We start from the raw sequence: 27,969 nt of genomic DNA on the forward strand, positions 1-27,969 counted from the left end.
GATCCTGGCTGTGGCCGGATGGGCAACTGAAATACCAGCAGACTACTGTTAATCACATTGTGAAGAGACGTTCGAAAAGATATACAGCAAGACACACTTTTCCTACACAGAGCACAATGTGATTTATAATCATAGACAGAAACTAAAGCAAACATAGTCAAAGTCCAATATTCAAAATAATGAATTGTCCCACAATCCGCAGACAAACCTCGATTTAATCGTGTCACCAAAACTCTAAATCTTGTTAAAGTGCAAATTATCAATCAAGTGTGTTGAGATATGGAAATGTACAAGAGTGCTCTCCTACACGGTCGCATTTTGACAGATATGTTTTAAGGCATCAGAAATAAAGATCATTAGGTTTGATCAGTTGTTAAATAAGAAATTCAGACATGTTTACATACATTTACACATGGTTTCCTCAAGGCTGTTGAGACAGAATATATTGCTTAAAGCTAGGGTAGACGATGTTGTCCAAAAGCACTTCTTGTCATACTGAGTGAAATGCTCCTTGCCCCCTGAGAGAAGTAAATACATTATGTGGACGGAAAAAGGTGCGGAAAAAATCTGACCACTGTAGCGGCCACAGGAGTGTAAAAAATTCAACCAATCATAAGGCGTGGACCGCTCTTAAGGAACCAATCAAATCCCTTCGCCGTTCTACCAGCCCCCTGCGCGTACATTTCAATGGCGTGCACTGGCCCTGGTTCAGAGCGCGCTCGCGTTGCCCAGGCGCTCTTGGCGCTCGCGTGAAAAATAGAGCGAAGCGGAGCGGGCGCGCTGCGCTCCTATGCGCGTTGTGTGCAGGCAGTCAGAAAAGTTAATAACATTCTAGGCGATCACAAACTCTGTGTGAGTGGTGCTTCCACGCGTGCGCGCAGCACTTCAGCGTCCAGTGCGTTCGCTCCCAACGGGAGCTCCTCCAATGGGGTGGGAGCTGGGCGGAGCCTTGGGGACATGCAAGATTCGTGCTGCATGCTAGTTTTCCAAGATCGTCGACCCTAGCTTTAAGTGTCCAAGAATGTTTTTTTTTTTTTTTTTAATGGTAATGAAAGACTTGTAATGGTAATTATTTAAATCAATCAATTACAAGCTAATTAGACAAAGCTTTTAGACACTTTAAAGTAAAAACCAACCAAAACCAATCGTTACACTTTTGTTGAAAAGAATGGCTATGCGGTCAGTCTTTTAAGACACGTTTTTCATCATATTGCCTGCAAAACATATTTTTAAATGATTTACAAAGGAAAGCCACCAGAATAATGAACAAAAGACTGCATAATATGATGAGCATGAGCCATCCAACGGAGGCCGTTAAAGCTGGAGTAGTGGATGCAGTGGTTGCAGTTGGGGCAGGTGTAGTCATTGCCATCGCCTGTCCCACACATCGCCCCACATTCCCCACCCCGTCCACAGCTGCCACCTCCACACTCTGTGAGCAGCACGAAGAGCTGTATGTGACCACTGTGATGTTCTCGCCCCCAGGTCCCACCTCCATGCTAGTATTCAGAATACCATTCCCTTGGCGGAGGGACACGGTCACAATCCCGGTGCCGTTGATGCCATCAGTGAGTTTAGCGATGAACTCCCACTGGGTGGTGGCGCAGAGAGAGGAAGAGGCTGGGCAGATGCCAGTTATATTCACTATCTGACACACAGGACTGGATATGTCTGTCACCTGAAAAGTAAAGAAAATCATTTTACATATAACAAATGCAGCACATTTTGAACAAACATACTGTTTCTATTTTCAATGTGCCAAATTTTTCAAACAGGCCAGAAAACAATATGAGGAATCCAGGTCTTTTTACAGTTCATAGGATACTGCATAGGATATTTCCATAATATAAAGTCAAAACAAATGTAGAATGCAAAATACTGACCTGCAGATGTGACCATTACTTTTTGAAAGTGTCTCAATTGGAATAAGTTCTTATTGAATGACTGTAAAAGTTATATTATATGCTACTGATTAACAATGTGCAACATCCATCCATTCATCCATCCATCACTAACCATTGTTTCACAATGAAGCCTCCCTTTATTGTTACCTTCGGCATAACTCAAAAAGTTTTGGACGGATTTGGCTAAAAATTTCAGGAAACATCTGAAATGGGACTAGGATTCTGGGAGTGATTGGTGGGGGTTGGGGGGTGGGAGAGCGGGGGTGACTGAATTGAAGAAATAGATGCTTTCCAGAACGCTCGTGAAAATATGGCAGTAGCAGCTCAATGTTAAGCATGACAATTTAGTTGTCAAGCCACTAATAAAACACTTTTTTATATGCTGCACAGTGATTTAAATATTTGCATGCCATGCACTTTTTTTCTTCCTTATAGATCTGCTGTTGTTCTTGCTGTTGATGTAAAGCCCTTTTAACCTTTGTACTCCACAAAAGAGATTGCCTTCCCTTTCTTTATAATTAAGAAATATCAAAATGATTTATTAGAAATATGCCTATGACTTCCACTAAGTCTTTGAGAATCTGTTTTCAGCTTGATGGGAGGCTGAAGGGAATCCTGTGTTCTGAATGTCGGAAACTCGGAGCTCGAAAATAAAGTTATTGGGTTTTTTGAAGAAACTCCAAATCTCTCCCCTGGTGTTTTCCTCCCGATCTCTTCAAGCCTTAGCTGACCGTATCCTGGGTTCGGGGTGACCACTCTGTCCCTCACAGGACACTATGGAGCCGTTTTGCCAAACTAAACTGAATATTGTTACATGCATTTGGTGAGGGTGAGAGTCTGATGAAACATGACAAGTTCGGTGTTGATTGGCCCAGTTTTGTAGATCTTATAATGAGGGCTGTCATAAATAATGCGCTAATGGCTTTAATTGATTTATGTAATCAATCTCATTAAAATTTTTAACGCAGTTTAACGCATGTGCATCATGACAGGCCTCACCTCTCCCAGCGGGTGGTGGTAGAGCACCCGCATGGAATGCAAGCTGCCAGCAAACAAAGATGAGGAAGAAGCCTCACCTCTGAGACAGCAGACAGGAGGCAAAGGAGGCCTGGCGTCAACTCATTCATCAAAACAGAAGAAGAAAGCAATATGGAGGGAGATAAGCCGGCTGGCCCCATGGATTCTACTTGTTTGATTAAAAAAATGTTGAAGCAGTTTTCTGTTTTCCACACAAAAAGGAACACTGGCTAAGAATGCCCTGTTTGATTCCATAAGAAAAAAGTGTGGTATCTCTTAGTTTTACTCTTCTTGTGGTCCTACATTTGTTACAGACCTGAAAATGTAACTCATGCTGAAAGCCAACTTTAGAGGGACTGCAGAGGGAGCACTGCACACACACACAGACATTATGGTGTGCATGTTTTAGTTTTTTGAATATTTATTTTGTTTGGAGCCTTAAATAAAAAACATCACTCACGTGTTAAATATATATATATAATCATGTCCTGTCGTTTTTTTGTTAATGCAATACTGGAAAAAAAGGGCATATTTTAGACATAGTTGGAAATTGTGATTATTTGTGATTAATCATGATTAATTAATTTGTAACCTGTGATTAATCTGATTAAAAAATTTAATCATTTGACAGCCCTACTTATAATACTTTGCTCTGTGGCGAAGCTGGGATATATTCCACATAGGTTTTCATATATCAAAGGGGCCCGCTTGTTTGGCATGTTGCATTGTACACAAGAAAAGAGGACAGAAAAAGAGAAAAAAAGTGTGGTTAATAATAATAATAATAATAATAATAATAATAATAATAATAAACTAATCAATGTAGCCCATTACATGTGGACCATTATTGTTTACAACCACTTTTTATCGGTTTAATCCTATTCAAGACAACAAGACCCTTTGTGTGTTCAGAAACACTAACTGCATGTTGATGCAAGCCGGGTAGTAGTGGGGCCCCATTAGGTAGGTTCCAGACGTGTCATTGTAATGTATCCGGGGGTTTCAAGTTGTGCCTCTGATATCCGCCGTCTGTTGGTGCCCCCTACTAGCAACTAACCGGTGAGTACTTGGAAAGGGCCCCATGCAGGGGATTTTCGACAAGCTGTCGTTCCAGCGTCAAGTGTAGCGCCTTTAATTTTTTTTTCATTGAAACTGACTGATGTCAGCCGTTCCTCGGGGCCCCCTTCAGCTGGGGGCCCTAGACAGTAGCGGTGCCTCTGGCTGGAGAGAAGGCACTGCTGCGGTCGTTCTGCCTCAGATTTAAACAAACAAACAAACAAAAGTCCTCGGCAGTGTGGTGGTGGTACAGGATTTGACTCCAAGAGGGCCCGTGGGTTTTCATAACAGATCCTATATCATAAATATCAGACTTCCTGTTCATCCAACAAGGTGTCAAATTATACGAATCTGTACATCTGGGCAGGTTGATTTTTCATGAATTTTTGAAAATGTCTATGTGGCACTGTGGAGCCATTTTGCCCCGCCCATGTCTGAATCCAATGAAATATGTAAATGTTAACCAGGCCGGATTTTGTGCCAAATTTGGTGAATTTTAAAACATGATCAGCCCCCCAAAAGGCAATGTAGACATTGAAGTTTGCCACAGCCTCAGAGACACGCCCTGGAACATACACCAGCCATGTTCTCAGGCTGTCATCACAAAAGTCCTAATGTTTTTTTCTTGCCAACTCTGAGGCTGCTTGGATCAACGATCTTGGATTCATGACCTAAATTTTAAACAAGACATTTAATTTTGCCAATAGGTGGTGCTATCATAATCTAAACATATTTTAAAATGGATGCATTCAGAGCTGGACCTTCATGAATCCTAGTGGGTTTGGTGATGATTGGACAATGTACAGTGAAGTTACAGCTGTTTTGGTTTCGCTTCCCGTTTTTTGCAAAACCCCAAACTCTGTTGCCATGCTGAAACCACACCATTCCATGAAAACTCACAACTTTCGTTACTCTGAAAAGTCAATTCAACTCAAAACAGCGGTTTTCGTGTCCATCCAACCAAAAAAAGTTCCATTGGCATACCTAATCATCTCGACATGCTCTATTGGCCCACCACAATTCATGATTCTCGGTCAAACCGCTGATTTTTCACGATATTTTTAGCATGTCTCGGTGGCGCCGTGGAGCCTTTTTGCCCTGCTCATGTCGACATTAATAAAATTGGAATTTTTTTGCCAGGGTTGATTTTTCCACAAAATTTGGTGAGTTTTCATGGATCCAAAAGCCCTCAAAAATGCAGTTTTTAATTCACAGGAAAAAAATAATCCTTACAGATACGATAGGATTCTTCAGGGTGAGATGCTGAAAATTAACATGTTCCCATGAAAAATAGTTGATAGAAATGTCATGGATAGAGCCTATCCATGACATTTATATGGAAACACTTTTCATATTTTAAACTTTACAATTTTGAACAAACCTGTTTCACTTTCAAACATACTGTGTGCATATTTTTCTTACCGGCGTTACCACTGAAAACCTGAGCACAGCAAAGTTCATTTCGGTGGCAGCTGCATTTTCAACCTCGATGGTGACGGTCACGTCTGTTCCTGATTTGGCACTGGCCGGCACGGTTAGGGTCACCATGCCATTGGCCTCACCTCCACTGCCTAATGCAATGGTGACACTGTTCGGTGCTGTGGTGGCATAGCTGCGGTCATTGCTGACTTGCAATGGGAATTTCCCACTTATACTGGAGGACACAGTGAAAGGGATGGCGAGAGAGGAACCTGGCTCGATACTGCTGCTGTTAGCTTGAGCCTGCAAAAGTGGAGATGGATGGGAAAGAGGACAGGAGATGAAGTTCAGCAGATGTTTTTATCTATTGAAACAAAATGAGTGGAACACTGCGCAGCAGTCAGTGAACATGAATTAAAAAAAAATACCCACAGTAACAGAAATACTGGAAGTCTTAAGCTGAGTGGAGGCTTGTCTCAGGAATCTGTCAGATGTGGTCTTGGAAGTGGAGCTGCTGTCCTCACCTCGGAGGCGAACCACAAATTCTTTCGCAGGGACTTCTCTGAATCTTACCAGGTAGTCGTTGCCCCCTAACGACTGAGCAAAACAAAAAGAAGAAGAAAAAGAAGAATGCTGACTCATGTTTTCTTGTGATGAATGACATTGTTTTTGTGTTAATAGCAAATGGCACCAGTCGATAAGTGCATTATTGCCAAAACTGTGTGATCATTTCACCCCAGTGTATCCACTTCCTTCCCACGAGTATGACAGGGTAGCTTTCATGATTTCAAAGAAACTTGACTACCTTGAGATACTTATTTACTTATGAATAAATACATGAATAAAGAACTATACGAACAAATACATTTGTTTTTTGCAGCATTTCATAGCTCAACGTTCAAGTTTTCTTGAACACTGGAACATGAAATACAGGACATATAATAATAATAATTGAGCGGAGTGATTGCAACAACTACCGTGGCATCTCACTACGAAGCACAGTTGGCAAAGCCTTTGCCCGTGTCGTCCTCAACAAAATACAACTACTTGCCAAACGTGTGTATCCGGAGGCTCAGTTCAGATTCAGAGCAGCCAGGTCAACCATAGATATGGTTTTCTCTATGAGGCAGCTGCAAGAGAAGTGCACATGAGCTGAGACAACCCCTATATTTGGCCTTCATTGACCTGACCAAGGCTTTTGACTTGGTCAGCAGGGATGGACTGTTTGCCCTCCTCTAACGAACCGGATGCCCCCAAGCTTTTTAGCATGATCAAATCATTCCACCAGGACATGAACAGCGTTGCCCACTTTGAGGGATCATCCTTAGACCCTTTGCCAATCATGAATGGTGTGAAGCAGGGCTGTGCCCTGCTCCAACCCTTTTTGGCCTCTTTTTCTCTATGCTTCTGCACTACGCCTCTCGAGACTCTGAAGACAGCGTCTTCCTCAACACCAGGAACGACGGAGGCCTCTTAAACCTGGCACGCCTCAGAGCAAAGACCAAGGTGTGGAGCGTTCTCATCAGGGAGGTGCTCTTCGCTGATGATGCTGATCTTGTTGCCCACACTGAGGAAGCGCCCCAACGTCTCATCAACTGCTTTGTTGGTGCCTGCTCTCTGGTGCCTGAGTTTGGCCTCACCTTCAGCCTTAAAAAGACCAATGTCATGGGCCAGGATGTCAGTAGTGCTCCCAGTATTACCATTGGCGACCAGACCCTTGAGGTGGTAAACAAATTCACCGACCTCAGTTCGATCATTTCCAGCAACCTCTCCCTAGAGGGCGAACTGAACGCCCGTATCGGCAAGGCATTGATAGTGATGACCCGCCTGGCGAAGTGTGTTTGGGACAAGTCCATGCTAACCACCAACACCAAGATAAGAGTCTACCAGGCCTGTGTACTGAGCACTCTCCTATACGGCAGTGAAGCATAGATCCTCTACTACTGTCAGGAACGTTGGCTGAACACTTTCTACCAACATTGCCTTCGCAGACTACTGGGCATCACTTTACAGGACCGTGTCTCCAAAATCGTCCTGGGAAGAGCAGATGTGTCCAGTATGTTTGCCAATCTTGACCCAGAGACGCTTGCAATGGCTAGGCCACGTCACCTGAATGGACGACAGCTGCATCCCCAAAGGCTTACTGTACGGGGAGCTTGCTACTGGAAACAGGTCAAAGGGACGTCCAGCTGTCAGGTTCAAGAATGTTTGGAAGCGTGACCTCAAGGCTGGCGGCTTCAAACCCTTCGACCTGAAGTCAGCCGCCTCCGACTGCTCCGATTGGCAGACCACCACCCAGGATGTCATCAGAACAGCAGAGGAGAGAACAGACACCCGCTGGGGAGAGAAGAGACTCCACAGACAGCGGAGACCGTTGACATCCCGACCACACTGCGAAGAGTTCATCTGCAGTGATTGCGGCATGATCTGCAGATCCTGTATCGGCTTCCACAGTCACGCCCGACGCTGCTGCTCTCTGACCGAAGACCCACAGAACAAACCCCCCCCCCCCATTAATCTTTCGAGATCGATGGAGCCAACAAAAATTGATTCTATTTTGGGAAATCCAGGTTCAACAATATATCTATTATTTAACAGCATGCTATCATTAAACTACAATAGCTCACAAAAGGTTGAAGCTTACCATTCTTTCATCCAGGTTTTCATTGATTTCAACAGTTTCATTTACACTCAGTTGCACCATGTTAACGTCAAACTCATAAGAAAATAATCAAGCAGGTGCATAAACATTTGTCAAACTTGCTGTGTAACAACAGAGGTGTAGTTTCCAACATAAGAGCATCTTTTAGAATAATCCACCTTGATGTGTTGCTGCTGCATACCTGCACTGACCCGTGGATCTCTGACATACTTGAGCTGTCAAAGAGAGTCATATGTGTGATTGTTGCTGTGTCACTTCCCGTCACAGTGACCAGGAGAGTCACATTTCCTCCTGAAAGAGATGTTAAATTGATTGTGATGAAAACTTATGTTGGATACACAAATCTGTCATCATTTAATATGCTGCTTCTTTTAGTCTTTCAGCCCCTTTGAGGACAACGGAAGAATTATCTTTTTTCTTTTTTCATCTTTTTGTTTTCATCATGATTATAAACACATTGTTAGTTCCAACCAGGAGGACGTCCATCCAAAGAGTCCAGACCACCGTGGGCTCCCTCTCGTTCTTCCACAATGTCATAGACAAAATTCACTGAACTTTGACCTAATGTGCAGAAAAGATATTTTACTTTTAATTTAACAGAATAAAATTAAAATGCTCTCTTACTGACCAAAATCTTATGATACTACTGACCTGTGATTTTAACAATGTATGGACTTCTAGAGTTAACACTGATTTCCCACATCCCGGTGTCAGTAGTGCTGTTCAGGCTTATCCGGCGAAGGTTTCCCACAGTGGAGAAAGTTGCCAAAGGACCACTGGGCTGAGATGAATCCTGCGATACTCCTAAATGAATCACAAGATGGCCATGAAAATATAGAATAGAATAGAATAGAATAGAATAGAATAGAATAGAATAGAATAGAATAGAATAGAATGGAATAGAATAGAATAGAATTTTAATTGTCATGCATGGTGCAACGCAATTGGAGTGCAAACTCCCTTTGGTGCAAGAGCACAATAAAAACGTAACGAAAGTTCAAATAAAATAACAGCAAATAAAAACACAATAGCAGCATGAGTCAGTGCAGGTGCAGTTGAGATTCCAGAAATAAGATAAAACAGTTTATTGCACCTTGAGTGAATAGGTTATTGCACAAGAGGATTCCTTCAGTATTTCTCATTTGATCAGTGTGGTCAGTATGTGTGTGATTCAGATGAACTTGTTTCTTTAGTTTTGTTACTATTGGTTATGGAAATAACCTCTTTATCCTGGTTTTGTGCGACCTGTGCTGTTGACCCAATGCACAAAAAGGTCAGATAGAATAGTAAAAACAAAAACAGGTACGACACTGGAGAGCTAAGAGCTGCTGTCTCTTCTTTCAGGATGAACATGAATAGCTTTGACCGTACCTTATGAAATCCTTCTTTTACATATTCTGGTGTTTATTCATGCAAATCTTTGTACAGACTCAAACTCAATTTATTCTCCGTTGGTCCAGGCTGGTAAAAAAATATTCATAGCAAACTTAATGTATTACTGTATCACAGAAAGAATTTGAAAACGTGTGTTTCTCCCCAGGTTACTATTTGTCAAAGGTACAATTATTGGGGGGATTTGTTCATTTATTTAATAGATTTTTAAATTACCATACATGAATTCTATCTTAGGCTTGCTTTTGTTATTTCAGATGGGTTTGTCATTTTTTTTTATAATTATTTCTCAGGCCTGGGTTCTCTCTCTCTCTCTCTCTCTCTCTCTCTCTCTCTCTCCCTCTCGCTCTCTATCTCTCTCACACACTCTTTTGCTTTCCGTTTCTTGCAAATATCCGCAATTGGACTTCAAAAGAAGTTGAATAAATACAGAATGTGGAAGATGTATTTTGACTGAACCTGTTGAGCTGGTGAGTCTGAAGGTGAGAGATCTTTGCACTCCTGTTATGTAAATGATAATGTTTCTGACCGATGCATCAATAACAAAAGAGAAATTCATAGGACGTCCTGGATCAACTGCTGCTTGGAAAACTGTCACCTGGAAAAAAGAGAACAGCAATAACAAGGTAAAAAAAATGGTGAGGTCTGGGATTTAGATAATCATATTTGCATAAAACTGATTTGATGGTTTGTAAGCATGTGAGTCCAGTGATCTCCTAAAGATTTTCTTTGATGTCTCACCACAGCGTTGGCTGTTAGGTCTTCTATAACAGCAGTGGCCTGAGTAAGATCTAACTTGCTGACTTCGATGGTCTGACCCCCAGAGGCCCGGGCTAAGTCCCGGTATATCTCAGTCTCTGCCTGCGTCATGCTACGTGTCAATGGATTTTGACCATCACTTTGGCCTCGCCGCGTAGCAAGCACATCTGACAACATGAAAGTTACCTGAAATTACAAAGAGAGAGGATTAGTGAAGTTAGTTAATGCTTTTCACACACACACACACACACACACACGCGCAGTCTTGTATTTCTATCCTTGTGGGGACCGTCCATTGACTCCCATTCATGTCTAGCCCCTAACCCTAACCCTTACCCTAACCCTAACCCACACCACAACACAGCCTAACCCTAAAGAAATGTTTTTGCACTTTTACTTTTTTCAGTAACAACAACATGGTCAAGAAAACACTGTTTCTCCTACTTAGGACCGGAAAAAGGTCCCCACAAGGCACGCGTCGTTTCACGTTTTGCTATCCTTGTGGGGACATTTGGCCCCAACAAGGATAGAAATACGAGAACGCACACACACACACACACACACACACACACACACACACACACACACACACACACACACACAAACACACACACACACACTGTTATGTGGTTCTGTATTGGGGTATTCTTAATCAGTCTGTATTTCCATTGCGATTTACATAAAAAGAAAACAGAAAAAGTGTGTTACTCTCTCAAATATTCTTTTATTCTATTTATTCTTTAATAATTTTATTGATATAACAAGTTCATAGAGGACTTACCACAGACTTTGTACTCTCGATCAGTGCTGTAACGGTGTTTTTCAGATGGGCATCATTTGCAGAAGCATCAGTGAAGAGGAAAATGTCGGATGCTGGTGGAGCAGTAGCTAGAGCAAGCTTTCAGTCATAAGAGAGAGAAAGTGTTATTTTAAATGTTTCTTTAAGTATTCTGTTGAATGACATTTGAATATTCTCTCAACTGGATAAACAATAAAAACCATCAGTGGTACACACACACACACACACACACACACACACACACACACACACACACACACACACACACACACACACACACACACACACACACACACACACACACACGAGCCCGTGTGTGCAACTGTGTGTGTCAAATGTAGTGAGGGCATGACGTGCAGCGCCATGACCATCACCCTCAGCTTTCATGTCCTGGATAATTACCAGCTACATTTCCTAACAAACAACTGTAGGATGTTCTCTGTTGTATCTCTGTGCAGATGATACCAGTATTCTAGCTAAATATAGTAAGAAATCATATCATCAAGAGTAGCCTCATATCTCAATGCTACTCTTGAAAGAGCAAATTCATTTGGCACATTACAACAGCCAGGAAAATAAAAAAAACAAGCTCAGAGCTGTCCTGCTCAAGTAACTTGGTATAGTTATATTCCAGGGCAGGGCCGGCTCTAGGCATAGGCGAACTAGGCGGCCGCCTAGGGCGCCACGTCCCGAGGGGGGCGCCGCGGTCGTACAAGGGGCGCCACGACGCTCTGTGTTCCGTGTGCCCCGCTGTGCAGCGGTCCGACGCACTGCGCTCCTCGTCCTCGTCGCTGCCCGGCACTGATCGGTGTTGTTCGGCATCGCTCCTCAGCCACCCCCCCCCGCTCAACAAATGTCGGGACCACTCGAAAAACACGCTCCCAAGGGGCGCTCGTCTCGGGCTCGCCTAGGGCGCCTCTGAAGCCCGGGCCGGCCCTGTTCCAGGGCTTGCTTGAATAAAAGCATGCAGACATGATAACTTTATTTTTTAGATACTTCAGATTTGACGTGGACTTGGAGAAAAAAAAAGACTTGCGAACATCTCTGCAAGTGTTCAATATGGTGACGTCCTGCTCAAAGCTTCAAAACGCTGTAGGTAATGTTGCGTAATATGCCCATCTTTAAATATTTCGTCAATGACTCTAATGAACCAACTTTTGTTGTTGGCTGAGAAGAGCAGCTCTGAACACAGTCTGCAATCTGAGACGCATTTGATTTGTATACTTAAGCATGTAGTTTGCATTATAATCATAACACTCGTATGTGCTATATACTTTTTGAGTATGTATACGTTAGTGGACCATTTGGAAAACAAGAAAACACACAAAAATCACCTCAGCTTCTCTCCATTGCTGTGCCACTGCCTGTCGGGCAGATGCTATTCTGAGATCGATCTGAAAGTGATCCCAACAATATCCTTCATAGCTGTTGTTAATTTGTGATAAAATATTTGTGCATTTACTTTTACAGTGGGCTACATGTTCGTCGTTACTTTCGACTTGTTATGACTGGCTCCTTCAACAATCTCATCATGAGCTACAAGCAAAGCCAAGATTGCTTGATGTCATTTAAATTTAAAGTATAATGGGGTTTATTATGGGACAAAACAACATTGACGAGCTAATTAACCTTTTCGGCCAGTACTAACTGCTATGGTGAACGAAAAGATAATCAAACTAGAATTTGGCACTCAGAGAGCGCAGACCTCCGCCACAGCTCAAATCAGTCACCAACAACCATAAGAACACTATATATAATTGCACAACATTGTGATCGGGGGTGTGATTGGAGCGGAGCGCTGCACCGTGCGGTGCCTCTGTCTGTCACCCTGTCACCCTCTCTCCCTATGTGTGTGTGTGTATCTGAGAAGGAAAGCCGAAATGCAACATAATTTATGTGATTTTACTTCATTTTAATTTGAAAATTGACCGGATTCTCTCGTGTTTTCCGTTCCCGACTTCCTGTGAGGTGCAATCTGCTCTGTCCAGCTTTACAACTGGCGGTGCACGGCGCGCGCGGCTCGTGGAGAAAATAGAGAGGAGCGGAGCGGCCGCGGTCCACGGCTTGAGCGTTCCCCGCGTCACCTGTATGAACCGTCAGATAGGTTAACAGGGGCGCCGATCTTACAGTCGGTGCGCGGCGCTTCCCACTTCCGCGTCGGAAGCGGCGCATCCTGTGTGAACCAGGCGTTTGTCACCCCCTGTCGGCGGGCCTGCCCGACTATGTGAAAGAGTCCCTATCTCTCAATGATCAAAAATCCTTTAAAAAAATTCCTGGATCCAGACAGTGATCCGGATCATCACCAAAATTTAATCAATTCTAAGTTAGCCCAAGACCCACCTTTCCACAGAGTTTCATTGCAATCCGTCAATTACTTTTTCCGGGATCTTGCTAACAAACCAACCAACCAACCAACCAAACAACAAACCAACCAACAAACCAACATGATTACATAACCTCCTGGCGGAGGTAATTACAGACCAAAATAACACTGAATAGACAGGGGTAAAAACAAAACAAACAAAAAAAAAACACACAGTTGATCCATACCATGAAAAGTTTAACTGATAGACAAAGGCAAAGATATGATGAGAACGTAAAAACCCTCTATGGATGCAGAGCAGAGTTTCCCCCAGACACTTCCAATGTGATAAAAATACAAATTACCAAAATACGAGGTACTCTTTCACACTTATTTCATACGACATGTGCTACTCTTTATATAGCAGAGCAGTGCAGCGCGGTGCCTGCATGCTGTGTCGGGAACCGTGAGTAGGGTGCTGGATGGGCCCCCCCACCTTTAATTCTGCCCCCCCACCAACCCTGGGTGCAGAACAGCAGACCCGTTTGTCCCCCCACCTGTCGGCAGGCCTGATCACGTATACAATCATATAGTATTGTGACCCTAATTGGAAGCTTTGGTTCTTTCTTCAAATAGCAGTTTTTCTTAAAATAAGAGTGAAATGTATAACTTTCAGTACATTTAGTGGTTTCAAGTGATGAGAAACATGCTTATTTGCATGTAATTTACAAATTAAAATGATGTAAGTGAAATTTAGTTTTTACAATGAAATTTTGATTTTGTGATGCTGCAGCTGGTGAAAACATCCAGTCACAACATACACGACATAAGTCAAGAGCTGTGGATAAAAGTTGGTTCCATGATTTCAGCATAAAAGCTTAAAACGAGACACCACAGTCAGAGTTCAAAGGTCAGCATTTCTGAGCAGGAGCAAATTCAGATTTCCAAAATAGCATAATCTTACTTCCCTGATCAAGTCCTTTCCAATGATGTGTCATTTTTAGTCCTATGACACCTTCATAATTTTCACCATTCTGGATGCACCCATGTGCCAGGTGGAGATTTCAAGGAGAGGCCAACAATGACACTCAAGCATTCCAGGAAGTCAAATTGAAGAAAGTATCTACTGTCCATTCACAAAATTAGTTCCATTTTCCTTTTCTTGCTTTGGGTTAAACCCATTTTACATCTGATCTTTATGTTGCTTTTGAACTAAGTTCATAACAGGGTATTTTTTTTATTATTATTATTTCTTTTTTGAACTAAGACAGACTCAAGAATTCAAACTAACAGTGCACTCACATGTAGTCCAGACAGACTCTTTTCTCTGATGTCACCAGCTCCTCCACTTGCAGTGAGTCTGTTAATACTGGCTTTGAAGACATCTGGGTCAGTTGTACTACTCGCAGGTCCAAACTCTGGGTAGGGCATACGAAATAATGAAAGCTGCTTAATTTTTGCATTTCTCCATGAATACAGTACATTCTTCACACAGTATATTTAGCAATAATTTGATGTGGTACAGGGTTCTTAGTTACACACTTGGGTCATGGAAAGGTACCAGAATGTATAGAGATGGCTCCTCTGGTGTTCCTGTCCTGCTGTCAATAATCCGAAAAGTAACGTCCCGAACTGCAGCTATGTCATCTCTCATACTGCCAGTAGTGTCAATCACAAAACATAGCGCAGAGGATTGGGACACACCCATGAATCTGAAGGAACATGAGGGACAAAATGTTTGAAATGGTTATTTAAGATCTGAACACCTCACAGTTTGAATAATTGCAACAACATGAAAGTCTTGCTGGAAAATTCAAAGTAATGAAATCTCTGCATTTTTTTAGCAATGGCATGGAGTGACTGTACATTCAACCTGTATGCAGTCAGTTTCCATCTTCAACACTGCTGGATAACCCATTGTACACACTGCTTTATTTCATACCATCGACACTCAGTCGGTCATTATAGCTTCGTAATGTAAATCATTGTATGAGTGTAAAACATGACCGAACAATTTCAATACCGCAGAAAGTTCCTGTCTCCAACCGCTACTCTGATGTCTTCCAGTAGCTCCAATGTGGCATCAAGTGCCAGATCTGCTGCTTCCTGGTAAAGGAAACCATGGCTGGAGTCTTGTGTATCCTTATTAATACCTCCCACAGGATCCTTAAAACTTGTTTGATCTGAATAACCACCATGGCTGCATTTACCTTTGAAGAGAGACAAAATAAACCACATTGACAGTTTGACAAATTACAGCTCAGTCAGGTAAATGGCAATTGTTTAACTAAGAACACTGACATTATGGCAAAAAATACATCAAGGATAAATGACGTAACTGTTTTTAAATCTCAGGTCCATGACTTCTGTGGTTGGTTTGCTGTGAATATCTTTTTTTACATGATGACTGGAATGTAACATTAGAGCAATTGGTGTGACTCTGAAGTGATTTTTGCTAAATTTCCCAACAAAGAGCCAATAAAATGCATCGTGACACACTTATTATTCAGCTACCTAAACAACCAGTGTTTACCTTCAAAATAAATGACTAACCACAACATTAGCAAAATGACCCAAAACAAAAATATATACCTGCAGGTTTATCATTAGAGGGGCTTTCAAAGTAACCTGAAGTTATAAGCTGTTGTGTTATCACTTCAGGCAATATGTTGTTTTGACAGTTATCTCCTGTGCAGCTCCTGCAAGTTGGAACATTGACACCTAGAAGAAAAAAAACAAAAACAAACTCAGCACAGAAGTTTAAAGAAATTATAACCAAACTTAAAAACTTTCAGACATTGAAAGGTGGTATGACATTGATAAAATACTGTACCCAGACGAGCACGTCCAAAAGAACCTCATCTAACAGGATCACAAATAATTGCGTACTCAGTCCGGACAAACATCTGGGTCATCTCTGGGGTGGTACTCACCAGTGATCACCTTGTGGTTGGGTAACCCACATGCTGTGGTCATGTACTAGGCAAACAAGTTATGTAGTGGATTTTACAATGATATTCCACCTGTGAAACTGGGAGCACTGCATTGATCATGTAGTGTAAGAGAGCAGCATGCCATTTAGTATTGTGGGCATCTGTAGCCGAAACTGACTCTTGGGACATGGCATGTTACCTAACTGGAGGTAAAGAACCTTTGCTGGTTTGGGATTGAGAGGCACTGCTGAAGTAGATTTGAGCTCACAGTATTGGTTCAGAAGCTGAACTCGTTCATTGGCAATGACCAATCTTCTTTGTGGTATTATGCGGAGTGAGTTACTAGACTAGAATGAGGATACTCGCAATCTCCAGGTTGGCATATATACATGACAAGTTTGTCTTGGTGGACAAGAGGATCCCCGGAAATGTAATGTTACAGGGAGGAAAACTTGAACTGTTGTTTATGTTCATGCACCAGCAGTTCAGAATATTTACCCTTCTTGGAGCAGGCGAGTGAGGTTTTGGAAAAATCACAGCCAACAGACTCAAGACAAGAGTTCTGCTGGACAACCTCAGCACTCAAATTGGTAATGACTAACCCAGGTTTAATAAGTGTAGGAACATTTAAAAGAAAAACAGAGTAAAATTCTTATTTATTCTATAGGACCTATTTTTGTAGACTGCGCCTGGTCTAAGTGCGGTCTGGGCGACTGTCAGCAGACTGTCAGTGCAAGAAGTCAACGGGGCCTGTCCAGAACATTTTGCGATATTCGTGAACGGGCGCAGAGCAGCGCAGTCACTCCTCCATCCCGCCAACCGGATCAGGTGTCCCAAGAGAGAGGAGAGAAAATGGGTTGAACCCAGCTGAGCATAATTTGACTAATCAAATGAACACCTCTCCTCATTTTTAAATGCACTGTAGCACACTGCTAAATTAACATGATTAAATACATTTTATTTCCTGGCTGCTCTGCCACATCCCAGACTGTCTGAGGAGAATTAAGCTTATTTCTGCTTCTTTGTGTCACAATTCAGGTTCAGATGCACATAAATAATAAATGAAAAACTATCTGTCTTGTACCTTTAAAGATTTAAAGGTTGTATAGAGCAGGGGTCGGCAATTAGCGGCCCGCGGGCCAAATGTGGCCCGCCGAACCGTCCAATCCGGCCCGCGAGAGGATTTCAACACGCGCGCGCACAAATGCACGCATTACCCCGGGCCCTCGAGCGGACGCACGCACCCCTGTTGGAGTGTGATATCTGTCATTGTGTTGCAATAGACAATCTTTGAAAGATGTGTTGTTTAGTTGTGGTTTCTGGTTTGTCACTGAAAAATAAAGAGGAGTGGCACCTCGTCTGGTGAACATAGAGCGCAAGTGAGTGCGCTGCACCGAGCTCACCGTGTGCATTTATTCTTGAGTAACGGTGTGTTTCCACCGGGCGCGATGCGAGTTTTTCGGGCGACGAGATTACATACAAAGTCACTATAATGACGCGATTGTCGTTCAACCTTGGGCGGCGAGCAGCAAACGGCGAGCGTTTCCAGGGAAAAATCCGCGTGCCCGTTGACTTGCACAGCCACTTGCTGCTGCCCGCTACCCGCCGCTCCATTGCTCGTCGCTCGAGTTGAAATAATTGAACCTTTCAAGCGAATTGGCGCCAGGACAGCCTATCAGCTTGGAGGTCTTCACGGACGTGCTGACGGAGGGCAGCAGGGCTCCAACCACGCAGAACAGTTGGCATGATGCCAAGGCGAGTGGCGTGTACGATTTCACTTGTTCACCGCTTCTGGTGGAAACCGGAGCTTCAGCCTGAAGTAGCGCTGGAACCGGCCGTCCGGGCACAGCTCCTGCAGAAGACGCTGGAACTCACCAAGCTCAGACCGCCTCCGTAGGGCAGCATGCAGCCAGAAGAGATGCCGGCGCCTCGGCCGCAGCCGGAGCCGACTCCCCCATGCCAGATAAAGAGCAGCGATGGTGGCAGGCGGAATGGATCCATCTCAAGCTCAGTCTTTATTTATAAAAGCACTTCTCATATTCATAAAAACTTTCTGAACAGTAGAAACAGTCATAAAAACAAAAAAGAACAAAACCCGCACCATTGATCAGTATGCGCGCACGCGCGCGCACACACATACACATACACACAGACAGACAGACAGTCGTGTGCACACAGGACTGTGGGACGAACAGGAGAATCCTGCCCACTGCTGCTGTGCAGGAGACGGTGATGAGGAGGCTGTGATGTTTCTGCAGGATGTTTTGTGTTGCATATCTGTACCAGCGTGACGCGTTGCGCGAATGAATTCACACACCAGCGATAAAACTCGCGTGTCTAGCGCAGCGTGGTGTCATTTGTCGCGAGAATGCAGTTGGGTTAAACGCGTCCGTCCCCGTCCCCCCCGCTTTCCAGTCCGCGGAGTCCGAGCCGGAGACCCCTTGGCCCGCGATTGAAGTGCCCCCCAAAAAAGTGGCCCGCCGCCAAATCTAATTGTCGACCCCTGGTATAGTGGATTTTCCATGGAGAGAGAAATCCAGTGACAGCACTTTTCCACCCCCTCCTCCCATGTTCTCCAGGGAGGAACATCTCCTCCTTACGCAGAAAGTAGCATGTAGCAACTTAGCATCATAGTGCTAACACATCGCTACCAACTTTTGAACAACACAAAACACAGCGAATATGAGTAAAATCCTGCACTTGCGCCAAATCCTGTACCTGACCTGTCCCTGCTCTCGGGTGGATCAGAGGAGGACGGGGGAGGTTTGTGTGGAGTTGCATGACTGGAGCAGACGCTCGGAGCTCACAGCTGATCTGTGTGTGCGCTGCAGCAGGCGTAAACAAACCCACCCCTCCTCCTCTCACTCTCCGAACTTTTTCGTACAAGTTAAGATTAAAGCATACATTGTTTGTGGCAATTGTCTCAAGTCTACAGGTGAAAAGGTGTTGATAGCGGCAGCAGAGCCTAGCATGGGTGGAGCGGGGTGGAGCGCGTGGGGAGGGGGGTACAAAAAGGGCATAGGAGCATGACAGTTACGCTACAAATGTAGAGAGGTAGATTGACACGTTAGAAAACCAATAGATAACGAGGCTACCTCATTATTGTGTGGCTAAAGTAATCTTGGTTTTATAATGTCCAGAGTTGATTAATGTTTAATTTCTTTTTATTTTGATCACGATAAAAACAAGGCTGCTAGAGATTAATAACGCCATTTTTTAGCTTTAATTCATTTTTGTTAGTAATAAATATCTTGTATACAACCTTTAACTGGTTATTTGTCTCTACAGAAAAACCATGGCTGAGGACAGCGACTTTGACTGGAGCACCTTCCTATATGACACCATGCCACCAATGGGTGGGGAATCATTTTGGGCTAGGACATCAGGCACTGTCACCCAGCAGAAGCCTGCGCCACGGCACGTGACGGTCAGAGATCCACAATCAGGACCCAGCAGATTTCGCCCAAGGGAATCCACTGTCATATATTGAGCTCCGCCTCCACGCCGCTATCACCCTCCAATGACCAACTACCATCTGCCCCCCCAAGTTTTTTCATCAGTTCCCTTGACACTCTCCTCATGTCCCCTCCCATCATGCCAACACAATAATACACTCCAGTGCAGGCACAAGGGGCACCGATGACACACACAGGTCTTAGAGCCCCTGAGCAGCCCCGGGAGACACCTCTCTCCCCAACCTTTGCCCCAGTATCACCTGAGAGCAGCAACAGCAGTGACAGCGACAGTGACAGCAACAGTCACAACAATGCTGGCGCAGGATCCTGGTTTTTGAAAGCATATGTTTACGCTCTGAGGGACCTTGCCAAAATGAACTTGAAAGATGTTCAGGGGGTGTTGGAAAATGCACCTCGTAACCTGTGTGATTCAATACTTGCCGCCCGCAAAAAAATATAAATGACATCACAATAATCGACATTGGCATCACGAATGGCGTGTGGCCTTCCGCACCTTAATGTCAGAGAACCGTATCATGAAGCTCTAAACAGAGTCCCTTGAGACAACAGTGGAGCTATATTGACCCGCTCTTCAGCATTTCCGCTCCCTACAGGAAGCGGTTCCCGCTGCACCTAACAATACCCCCAAACCACACTGCGTCTTGTACCACTGCTTGTATCCCTCTACTTGGTAGTTACAGTCACATGGTTGATTAGTTGTTGATAATTAACCGTTAGTAGTATTATCACAATATTAATCATTTATTAGTGTGTGAACCACGTTATTAATCTTCTTGAGTAGGTCATTTAGTATATTCATACGTGTGTGCAGTAACCACATAGCCTTTTTGAAAGGTGCAAGATGAGCCGCAGTCTGATACTGCTGTTACATGCTTACAGACCAATGCTAATATTTGCTGTGCACAAATGACTGTTACCGTATTGGGCCGAATATAAGACAATGTTTTTTTCCAGAAATTGCATCCTCAAAAGTGGGGTCGTGTTATAATCGCAGACTTACGGTAGATGGTCAATATGCATCTGCGCCACTAGATGGAGCCAAAGTATCACTGACCAGAGAGCGAGTAGAGTGACGAAATGAGATCAAATGACCTGACAAAAAATGGCGGATCATCTGGAAAAAAGGGGCCCGAAACCTGGACAACTGAGCAAACAACAGAGGCGAAGGTATGATACCAACTTTAAACTGATGGTGATCAACGCAGCAGAGTCATCAAACAACTGCCAAGCCGCCAGGAGATATGGTGTAGCAGAGCGCCTCGTTCGATATTGGAGAGCACAGAAAAAAACGCCTACAGAAAGCTAACGCTATGAGAAAAGCTTTCCGTGGTCCCAAAAGAGATGCTTCAGAGAGACTGATAGAAGGGTGAGTGAATACATCACTGAAAAACGGAAAGACGGAATGCCCATCACCAGAGCCGTGGTTCAGCTGAAGGCACTGGAAAGTTATTTACATCATTTATGCAGTTTTGACCCCTTGAGGCTTCTTATTTGTTGCTTATTGTTTGTTATTTTGAGAAAGAGAATATATTTTTTATTCAATACTGTAGTAATATTTTATCATTTTATATCTCATGAAATGTTATCTCAGTTGTGAGTTTTTGAGTTTATAATAATTGTATAATAAAAAGTTGTTTTATGAGTGACCTTACTGTCTTCAGCATTTTTTTTTTTTTCACAAAATTATCTTTGAAAAATAGGGGTCGTGTTATAATCGGAGTCGTCTTATATTCAGGCCAATACGGTAGTTTTAGTCAAGTGTAGTATGAGACTTGTTTGTCTCAATGGGGAAAATGTTGAATAATTATATGGTATTCTTCATATTATGTTTATCTAGTATTCATTATAATATGTTTAGTATTTTTCATATTATTCATGTCTCTGTTTAGGTATAGTGTGTTTGTATAAACAGATGTGGAAAAGCTGTATTATGTGTGACAAAAAGTCAAGTATTAGTCTGCCTGTCTCTTCATTTTTTTTCCTGCATGCCTCTTTTCTTTTTTTCAAAAGCAAGGGCCACCTGCCTGCATCTCTGCCTCTCTTTTTGTTTTTTCACAAACGAGACCCACTTGGCAAGCAGTGTAAAACATATGTAATGTTAGAAAGTACCTGGCACGCGTGTGAGATGTATGGAGAGTTTGAAGGTCCTGATAAGGAGGACTGGGATGGGGTCAAGGACCTGGCACCATTAAGAAAAAAGGAAAAAGGGAACCAACAGGTTCGCAGCTGTGCCAAGAAGTATACAGTGTGACACATAGTCAAGTAGAAAAAAATGAGATGCAGCTGTGCCTCCAGAAATGGTATGAAAGGGGCAGGAATGAGGGTGTGTCTTTGCGCCAGTCTCCTCTGGTCAAGATTTAGAAATAAAGTTGCATTCTGACTCCGACTCCATGTCTGTTTTTCCAAGGAGAACCAAGAGTGGATATAATTGAAGATATTCTGGAAAATATGTTTGTGGGTTTTTTGCATCGCAACTGGCCTGCGATACTTTTTTTAAAAAAATCCACAACATTGGTATCAGCAAGACCATTTAATCTAGCATACATATTTTGTCAGGGCATGAAGGGAACACTCTGAGTACCATCTGATGTGAGGCTCAGTTCGGTTTGTCTCAATTGATAATTTCCCTCACTTTGAAGAGAAAGCACACAATTTTAGCAAATTTCATGACCATAAACAATATTGAAATGTTTGTCGATGATTGGGTTATTCAGAAATTAAATTCCAGTCACGTCATGATACAAATATTGTTTAGTTTTTTATAATCGTTGTACTTTTCTTGATGATGACTTCATGTACATGTTTCACAAAAGTTATGTCTGTGCACTGCAAAAACTGCAAAAATTCAAATACTTACCAAGTTCAAAAGTCTTGTTTTCAGTCAAATTGTCTCATCTCACTTGATTTAAGATATATTTAAGATACAGAGACTTATTTCCTGGTTTAATATTCTTATATCAAGATCTTGTTTTAAGTAAAATTCACTTGCTGCATGGACAGATAATTTCACTGGTTTTAAGAGTAATTTCCTTTAATTTAGTGTTGATATCTTGTATTTAGGTTATCCTTTTTTGCAGTGTGCGTGTGTGCTTGCTTTCCAGGCAAGAGAATCTTACCTGCCAAGTTTTCCAGAGGTTGATCTTGTTTGATGAGTGTGCTATAAGGAGTGGTTTTTCCAAGCTCCACCCAGTTACTGTGACTGTAGAAATCCTGCATGAACATAAGTCATTTGCCAAATTATTACTGCTTCTATTCTCCATAATGATAACAGCATATCGTTAGCCTGACCTGAAGGGTGTGACAGATTTCACCAAGAATTTTCCGTCCAGTCCAAAAATTTCCAATGATCGCATTAGTCTTCACATTTACCAGACCTCAACAACAAAAAGCATAAAATTAATTTAATAGAATTGGCTTAGATGGTGTCTTGCCTTTTGTAATTCTATCACAAATGTTCTCGTCCTTGCAACATGTAAACAGTACCTTTTGTGATGATATTCCGACCTTCCTGGAAGGCTTCATTGTCAAAATGACGTGCTGCTGTGGAGGCATAGTGGATATCCACCTTTGTATTATGTCTGTGAATGGTCTTAATGGCAGTTTGGAAGTCGTCAGAAGAGAGAGGAGAAGTGGAGCTTGGATCACTGGAACAAGCCCTTAGGACGGCGTTCACTGACAAGTTGTCATCAATCTAAAAACAAAAGACATGTGTTAATAGAAAAAGGACAAAGGATAACTCAATAGTCTGTACACAAACTATTATTGCAGGTGAAGACCATATTTTGTCCTGTACCTTGTTATTTTCATTTCATTCCAGTTTGTAGGAGAAAGTTGTAGACACTTCAGCAGAATGTGACTACAATCTTTTGAGTGTATTATTATTATTATTATTATTATTATTATTATTATTATTATTATTATTATTATTATCATTATTATTATTATATTGTATTAGCTTATTCCTACTGTGATCCAAATGACCAAAAAAGAAAGTTGCAGAATATGGTCGGTCATCTAAGGGTTAAAATGAAGACAAATATTTAAGACCTACAAATGCATGAGAGTTAATACAATGTACAAATCATGGGGTGTGTATTATGTCATTTGGCATGTTTACATGGGCCACAAAAAACTCCTCTTTATAATTGGCTTGTAAGGTGGAGCGGATTCTAAATGTGTTAAATAAACACCTGAGTGGATCCGCTTCACTCAGATTATACTTTGGATCCGATTGTACGAGGTCGTCTACAAAGATCGATAACCCGCTTGTGCCTCGTATAAATCACGACTGACAGCGCAGCAGATTGTACAGGCGAATTATTCGTTCTGCGCATATGTTCCCTCATACGTACTGACATAATGATGTGCGCAGTAAACAGGAAGCAGGAATTGGGAAAGTCAAACACATATAGAGAAAATGCATGGTGGTTCAGACAACTTTTTAAGAAAAAAACACAGGAGAGGCGAGATGGCCACAAATTGCTCAACAGCCAGTTGTTCAAAGAGAAGAATACCAATGGGCAGGCTGAGCAGAAGCCAGCCGCCAGCATATAACTTGGCACAACACCGGGATGCCTGCCAGAAGAGCAGAGCAGAGCCCCACAGGGCGGAGGCTGGCCGGTGTTGTGCCGAGTTATGGGCCGGAACTCCGGCCAGCTCTTAGAGCACTCACTTTTTGGACAGCATATCATGGAGATGTTTGACCATTATTTGAGCAGATATCCAGCAGATATAAAACAAACTCCTGGCACTGAAGGCTGCTGACTGCAAAGCTAACGATCAGAACCTGAAAATTCTGTGAGAGACCTTGTGCGCATGTCACAGATACGTTGCCCATTTGGCAGGACACTGTATAATCTGCTTCAGTCGGGGCCCTTGTATACGAGGCTTAAACGTGGAGCATTTTTGTATTTAATATGATTGTTTCCAATCTGATTAAAGAAACACCCATGTAAACTGGGCCATTGAGGTATTTGTCCTCCAGTAAAAGATCTTTAGTAATATGCATTGAGGCAGTAGCTACTAATATGTTCTAGGTAACCGTGGCCATGTCTACATGGGTCCAAAAATCCTCCGTGTAATTGGATTGCAAGGTGAAGCAAATTGTAAATGTGCCATATAAATACCTGAGTAGATCCGCTTCACTCAGAGCGGATTATATTTTGGATCTGACTGTATAATGTAGTCCACGCCGATCTATAATTAGCTCTGTGTCTCATATAAACAGTGCTTGACAGCAGAGCGGATTAAACAGGGGATTATTCGTTCATTGCATGCATTTTCTCATACATAATGACGTGATCACATGCACAGTTAACCGGAAGCAGGAAATTCAAAAACAAGCAGAACTCGACGGTGGTTGAGAAACACTTTTTTAATAACAACCCAGAGCGAGCCAACACTGGAGAGGTGAGATGGCCGCAAATTTCGCAACAGCGAGTTGCTCAAAGAGCTCCACGGTAGACCAGCTTACCACCTGGCCGGTGTTTTGGATTAACTGGTTCCAATGTTAACGAGTAACAAATTTCTATGAAAATATGCTGGTAACAGCAGATGTTAAAATAACACTCACAAAAGGCACTAAACTTATACATTTACTGTAACTGTAGATAACCAAGGGTACTTATCTATCTATCTATCTATCTATCTATCTATCTATCTATCTATCAGGGACAGTGCATATTGATCAACACTTCTTTTCCAATAAGTGTGTAAATATGCCAGAATTAGCCATAGGCTGATTTACATCTGTAATCCCTGAGCAGGTTGTTAAAAATGGAAAATAAAAACCATTCATATAAAAACATATAATCCACAATAGAGTACAATACAATAAAATACAATACAGAAGACTTTAGGGACGTTTGGGTAAAACTAGTGACAGAATTTGGCTTGTACTTATCCATGATTACATGTTTGGTTTGTTTTGAGCCATCTCTTGAGGTTAGATTTAAAGGTCAAATAGTTAGCGGTCTGTCTTATTTCGATAGGGAGACTGTTAGAGTGATTTGAGCCTCGAACAGGGCTCACATCAGAACAACTACAAGTTTCCGTCGGGTTTTTACCATCTGTTGGTCACAAGTTAACATGGAAATCGGTTCATTCGAAACATTGGCAGGTGGAACGGAGCCCCCGTGCACACACTGTGATGTGCTGCTCGGTGGGGCAGTACTCCGGCCAGGGGAGTGCTCGCTCTTTGAGCAGAGTATCATGGAGATGTTGGAACATTATTTGAGCAGATAACCAGCAGATAAAAACACATTGCTCGGCACTGAAGACCGCTGGCTGCAAAGCTAAAGACCTGAAAATTCTGTGAGAGACTTTTGGACGCCTTATAATCCGCTTCACCGAGGGCCCTTGTAAACGAGGATTGATCATGGATTGCTTTGCATGTTGTTCATGTATACAAATGTATTTAACATGATTAATTTCCATTTGATTTAAAAATAAAAAAAAAACATTTAAACTGGGTCAGTCACAGTGAGGAGAACAACAAGGGAGAGTACGAAGCTGGCTCAAAGTGAATGCAACTATTATTTCTTATAGTAGAACAGTAATGAGTTGCTTCAGTTATTAACACAAGTAGAAGCATTAAAACAACATCTGTGTATTGAAATTGAATGCTTGATGGTTTCTGATCCCACATTGTTATGTTGCAACATGCAGTTACCCTAAAAAGCTTAAATGGAGTTGGAACATAATTGTCTGGAAAGCAATGCTGATAAAAGGTTGTTAAGGTCTTACGGTAAGTGTGAAATCCCCTCTCGTCGCAATACCAAGGTCTTGGCAGACTTCGAGTATCTTTCTGAGGATTGCCGTCTCTGTGATGCTTCGATGTGTGACTGATGTCCCATAATTTGGATTAAAACTGTGACTGAGGCCTGGCAGTAACAGCACCACCAGCAACGTGACCACTTGTCTTAGCATCATGATGGAGTGCCTAGCAGCAGGAAAAACAGAAATAAAACAAGTATTTACGAATGTTATCATTTAAATGATATTCTCTTGAGCAAGGACAAGGACAACATTGTTGTTGCTGAAAAACTATAGGATTTGACATTGCAACAAGGAATTTGTCATTCAGCACGGCCCTTTGCACTGACTGCCTGTACCTCAGCAATGAGAGCTACACAGACCGATAGAGTCATACCGGCTTGATTGTTGCCCGGGTTATCAAGGGTGGAACCAGGGCACCCTGATGTGAAGTTAGCTACTGGAACAAAAAAACTAGTTTGGACAAGATTAGATAACATGGCATTGGTGGAGTGCCACTATCATAGCAAACCCAGCAAAAGGGGATATATGCAGAGAGTGTGAGATGAATGGTTGGTCAGAAACCCCACTGAAACCGAGTAAGAAACAAATACTCGCTTGTTCAAATATCCAAAGAAGGAAACTACTGTACTGTCGCAATTGGTAAATTAACTGGTAAATAACAAATGAAAAAACTCAGAAAAGAAAGTCAATGAGAAAATAAGTAATAGTACACTTTGTAAAAGAAATGATTTCTTTCCAATTGAAACTTTTGTATACGTGACTGATCCTGTGAACTTTTGTGATCAGAGTTTTCTCTTCTCTTTCTGTACACAGAACTGGCCCCAAGCCTTTGCAATACATAGCTATATACATATATGTATAAACTCTAACCCTAATATGAAATCCGGTAAATGTGAGAATCGTTCGAATGGCAGTGAACATCGATGTAATCAATTCAAATAACATGAATCCCAAATGTGAGATATGTATGCATTAATATTGATTATATTACAGATGCAGTGCATTGCTGTTGAAAGACAGATGTGTACAAGTCAAAGTTACAGCACAATCAAATTTATTGTGGCACTTATATTACTTGAAACACTGTTCAATTAATAAAATTGCATGTGTAAAAGTGACAAAAATTCAAATAAATCTTTGCAAAAAACAATTCTGCACCTCACCTCTGTATGCTGGAGTTTGTGTCTTTGGCTCAGTCTCATTCAGATAGTAAAAGTCTTTTTTTTTTTTAATTTGTAGTCTTCAGTGTGCACCTGATGTCTCATGAGTAACTGCAACTGAAAGGCTTGGGTGTTTTTAAACTGACTTGCAGGGGCGGAGTGTGCTGGAGCAGCTGACCCTTCACTCAGTGATGCCCTTAAGTGCCCTTCTGATAAGTGTTTTTTCACTCCAGGCACATGCATGGTGTGTTTGTGTGTGTTTGTGTGTGTGTGTGTGTTTGTTTCCTGAGCCAGTGGTTATGTTATTTCACGA

General features: G+C 42.4%; 1 protein-coding gene across 1 annotated transcript; it reads right to left on the reverse strand.

Moving 5' to 3' along the window:
• LOC115389792 (von Willebrand factor A domain-containing protein 7-like) lies at nt 1-27,757 on the reverse strand. Its single transcript, XM_030093368.1, has 20 exons — nt 27,660-27,757; nt 26,464-26,659; nt 23,203-23,410; nt 23,008-23,093; nt 22,836-22,929; nt 15,903-16,031; nt 15,334-15,520; nt 14,853-15,022; nt 14,613-14,728; nt 10,991-11,107; nt 10,192-10,395; nt 9,910-10,048; nt 8,710-8,862; nt 8,530-8,619; nt 8,240-8,349; nt 7,506-7,733; nt 6,876-7,112; nt 5,829-5,993; nt 5,400-5,699; nt 1-1,678 (listed from the first exon to the last, which is right to left on the reverse strand). Exons 2-20 carry the CDS (start codon nt 26,647-26,649, stop codon nt 1,181-1,183), a joined length of 3,417 nt encoding a protein of 1,138 aa, XP_029949228.1. The 5' UTR covers nt 26,650-26,659; nt 27,660-27,757; the 3' UTR covers nt 1-1,180.
• Between the last annotated feature and the right edge of the window lie 212 nt (nt 27,758-27,969).

This window comes from Salarias fasciatus, chromosome 6 (genome assembly GCF_902148845.1).
Source record: "Salarias fasciatus chromosome 6, fSalaFa1.1, whole genome shotgun sequence".
Taxonomy (NCBI): Eukaryota; Metazoa; Chordata; class Actinopteri; order Blenniiformes; family Blenniidae; genus Salarias; species Salarias fasciatus.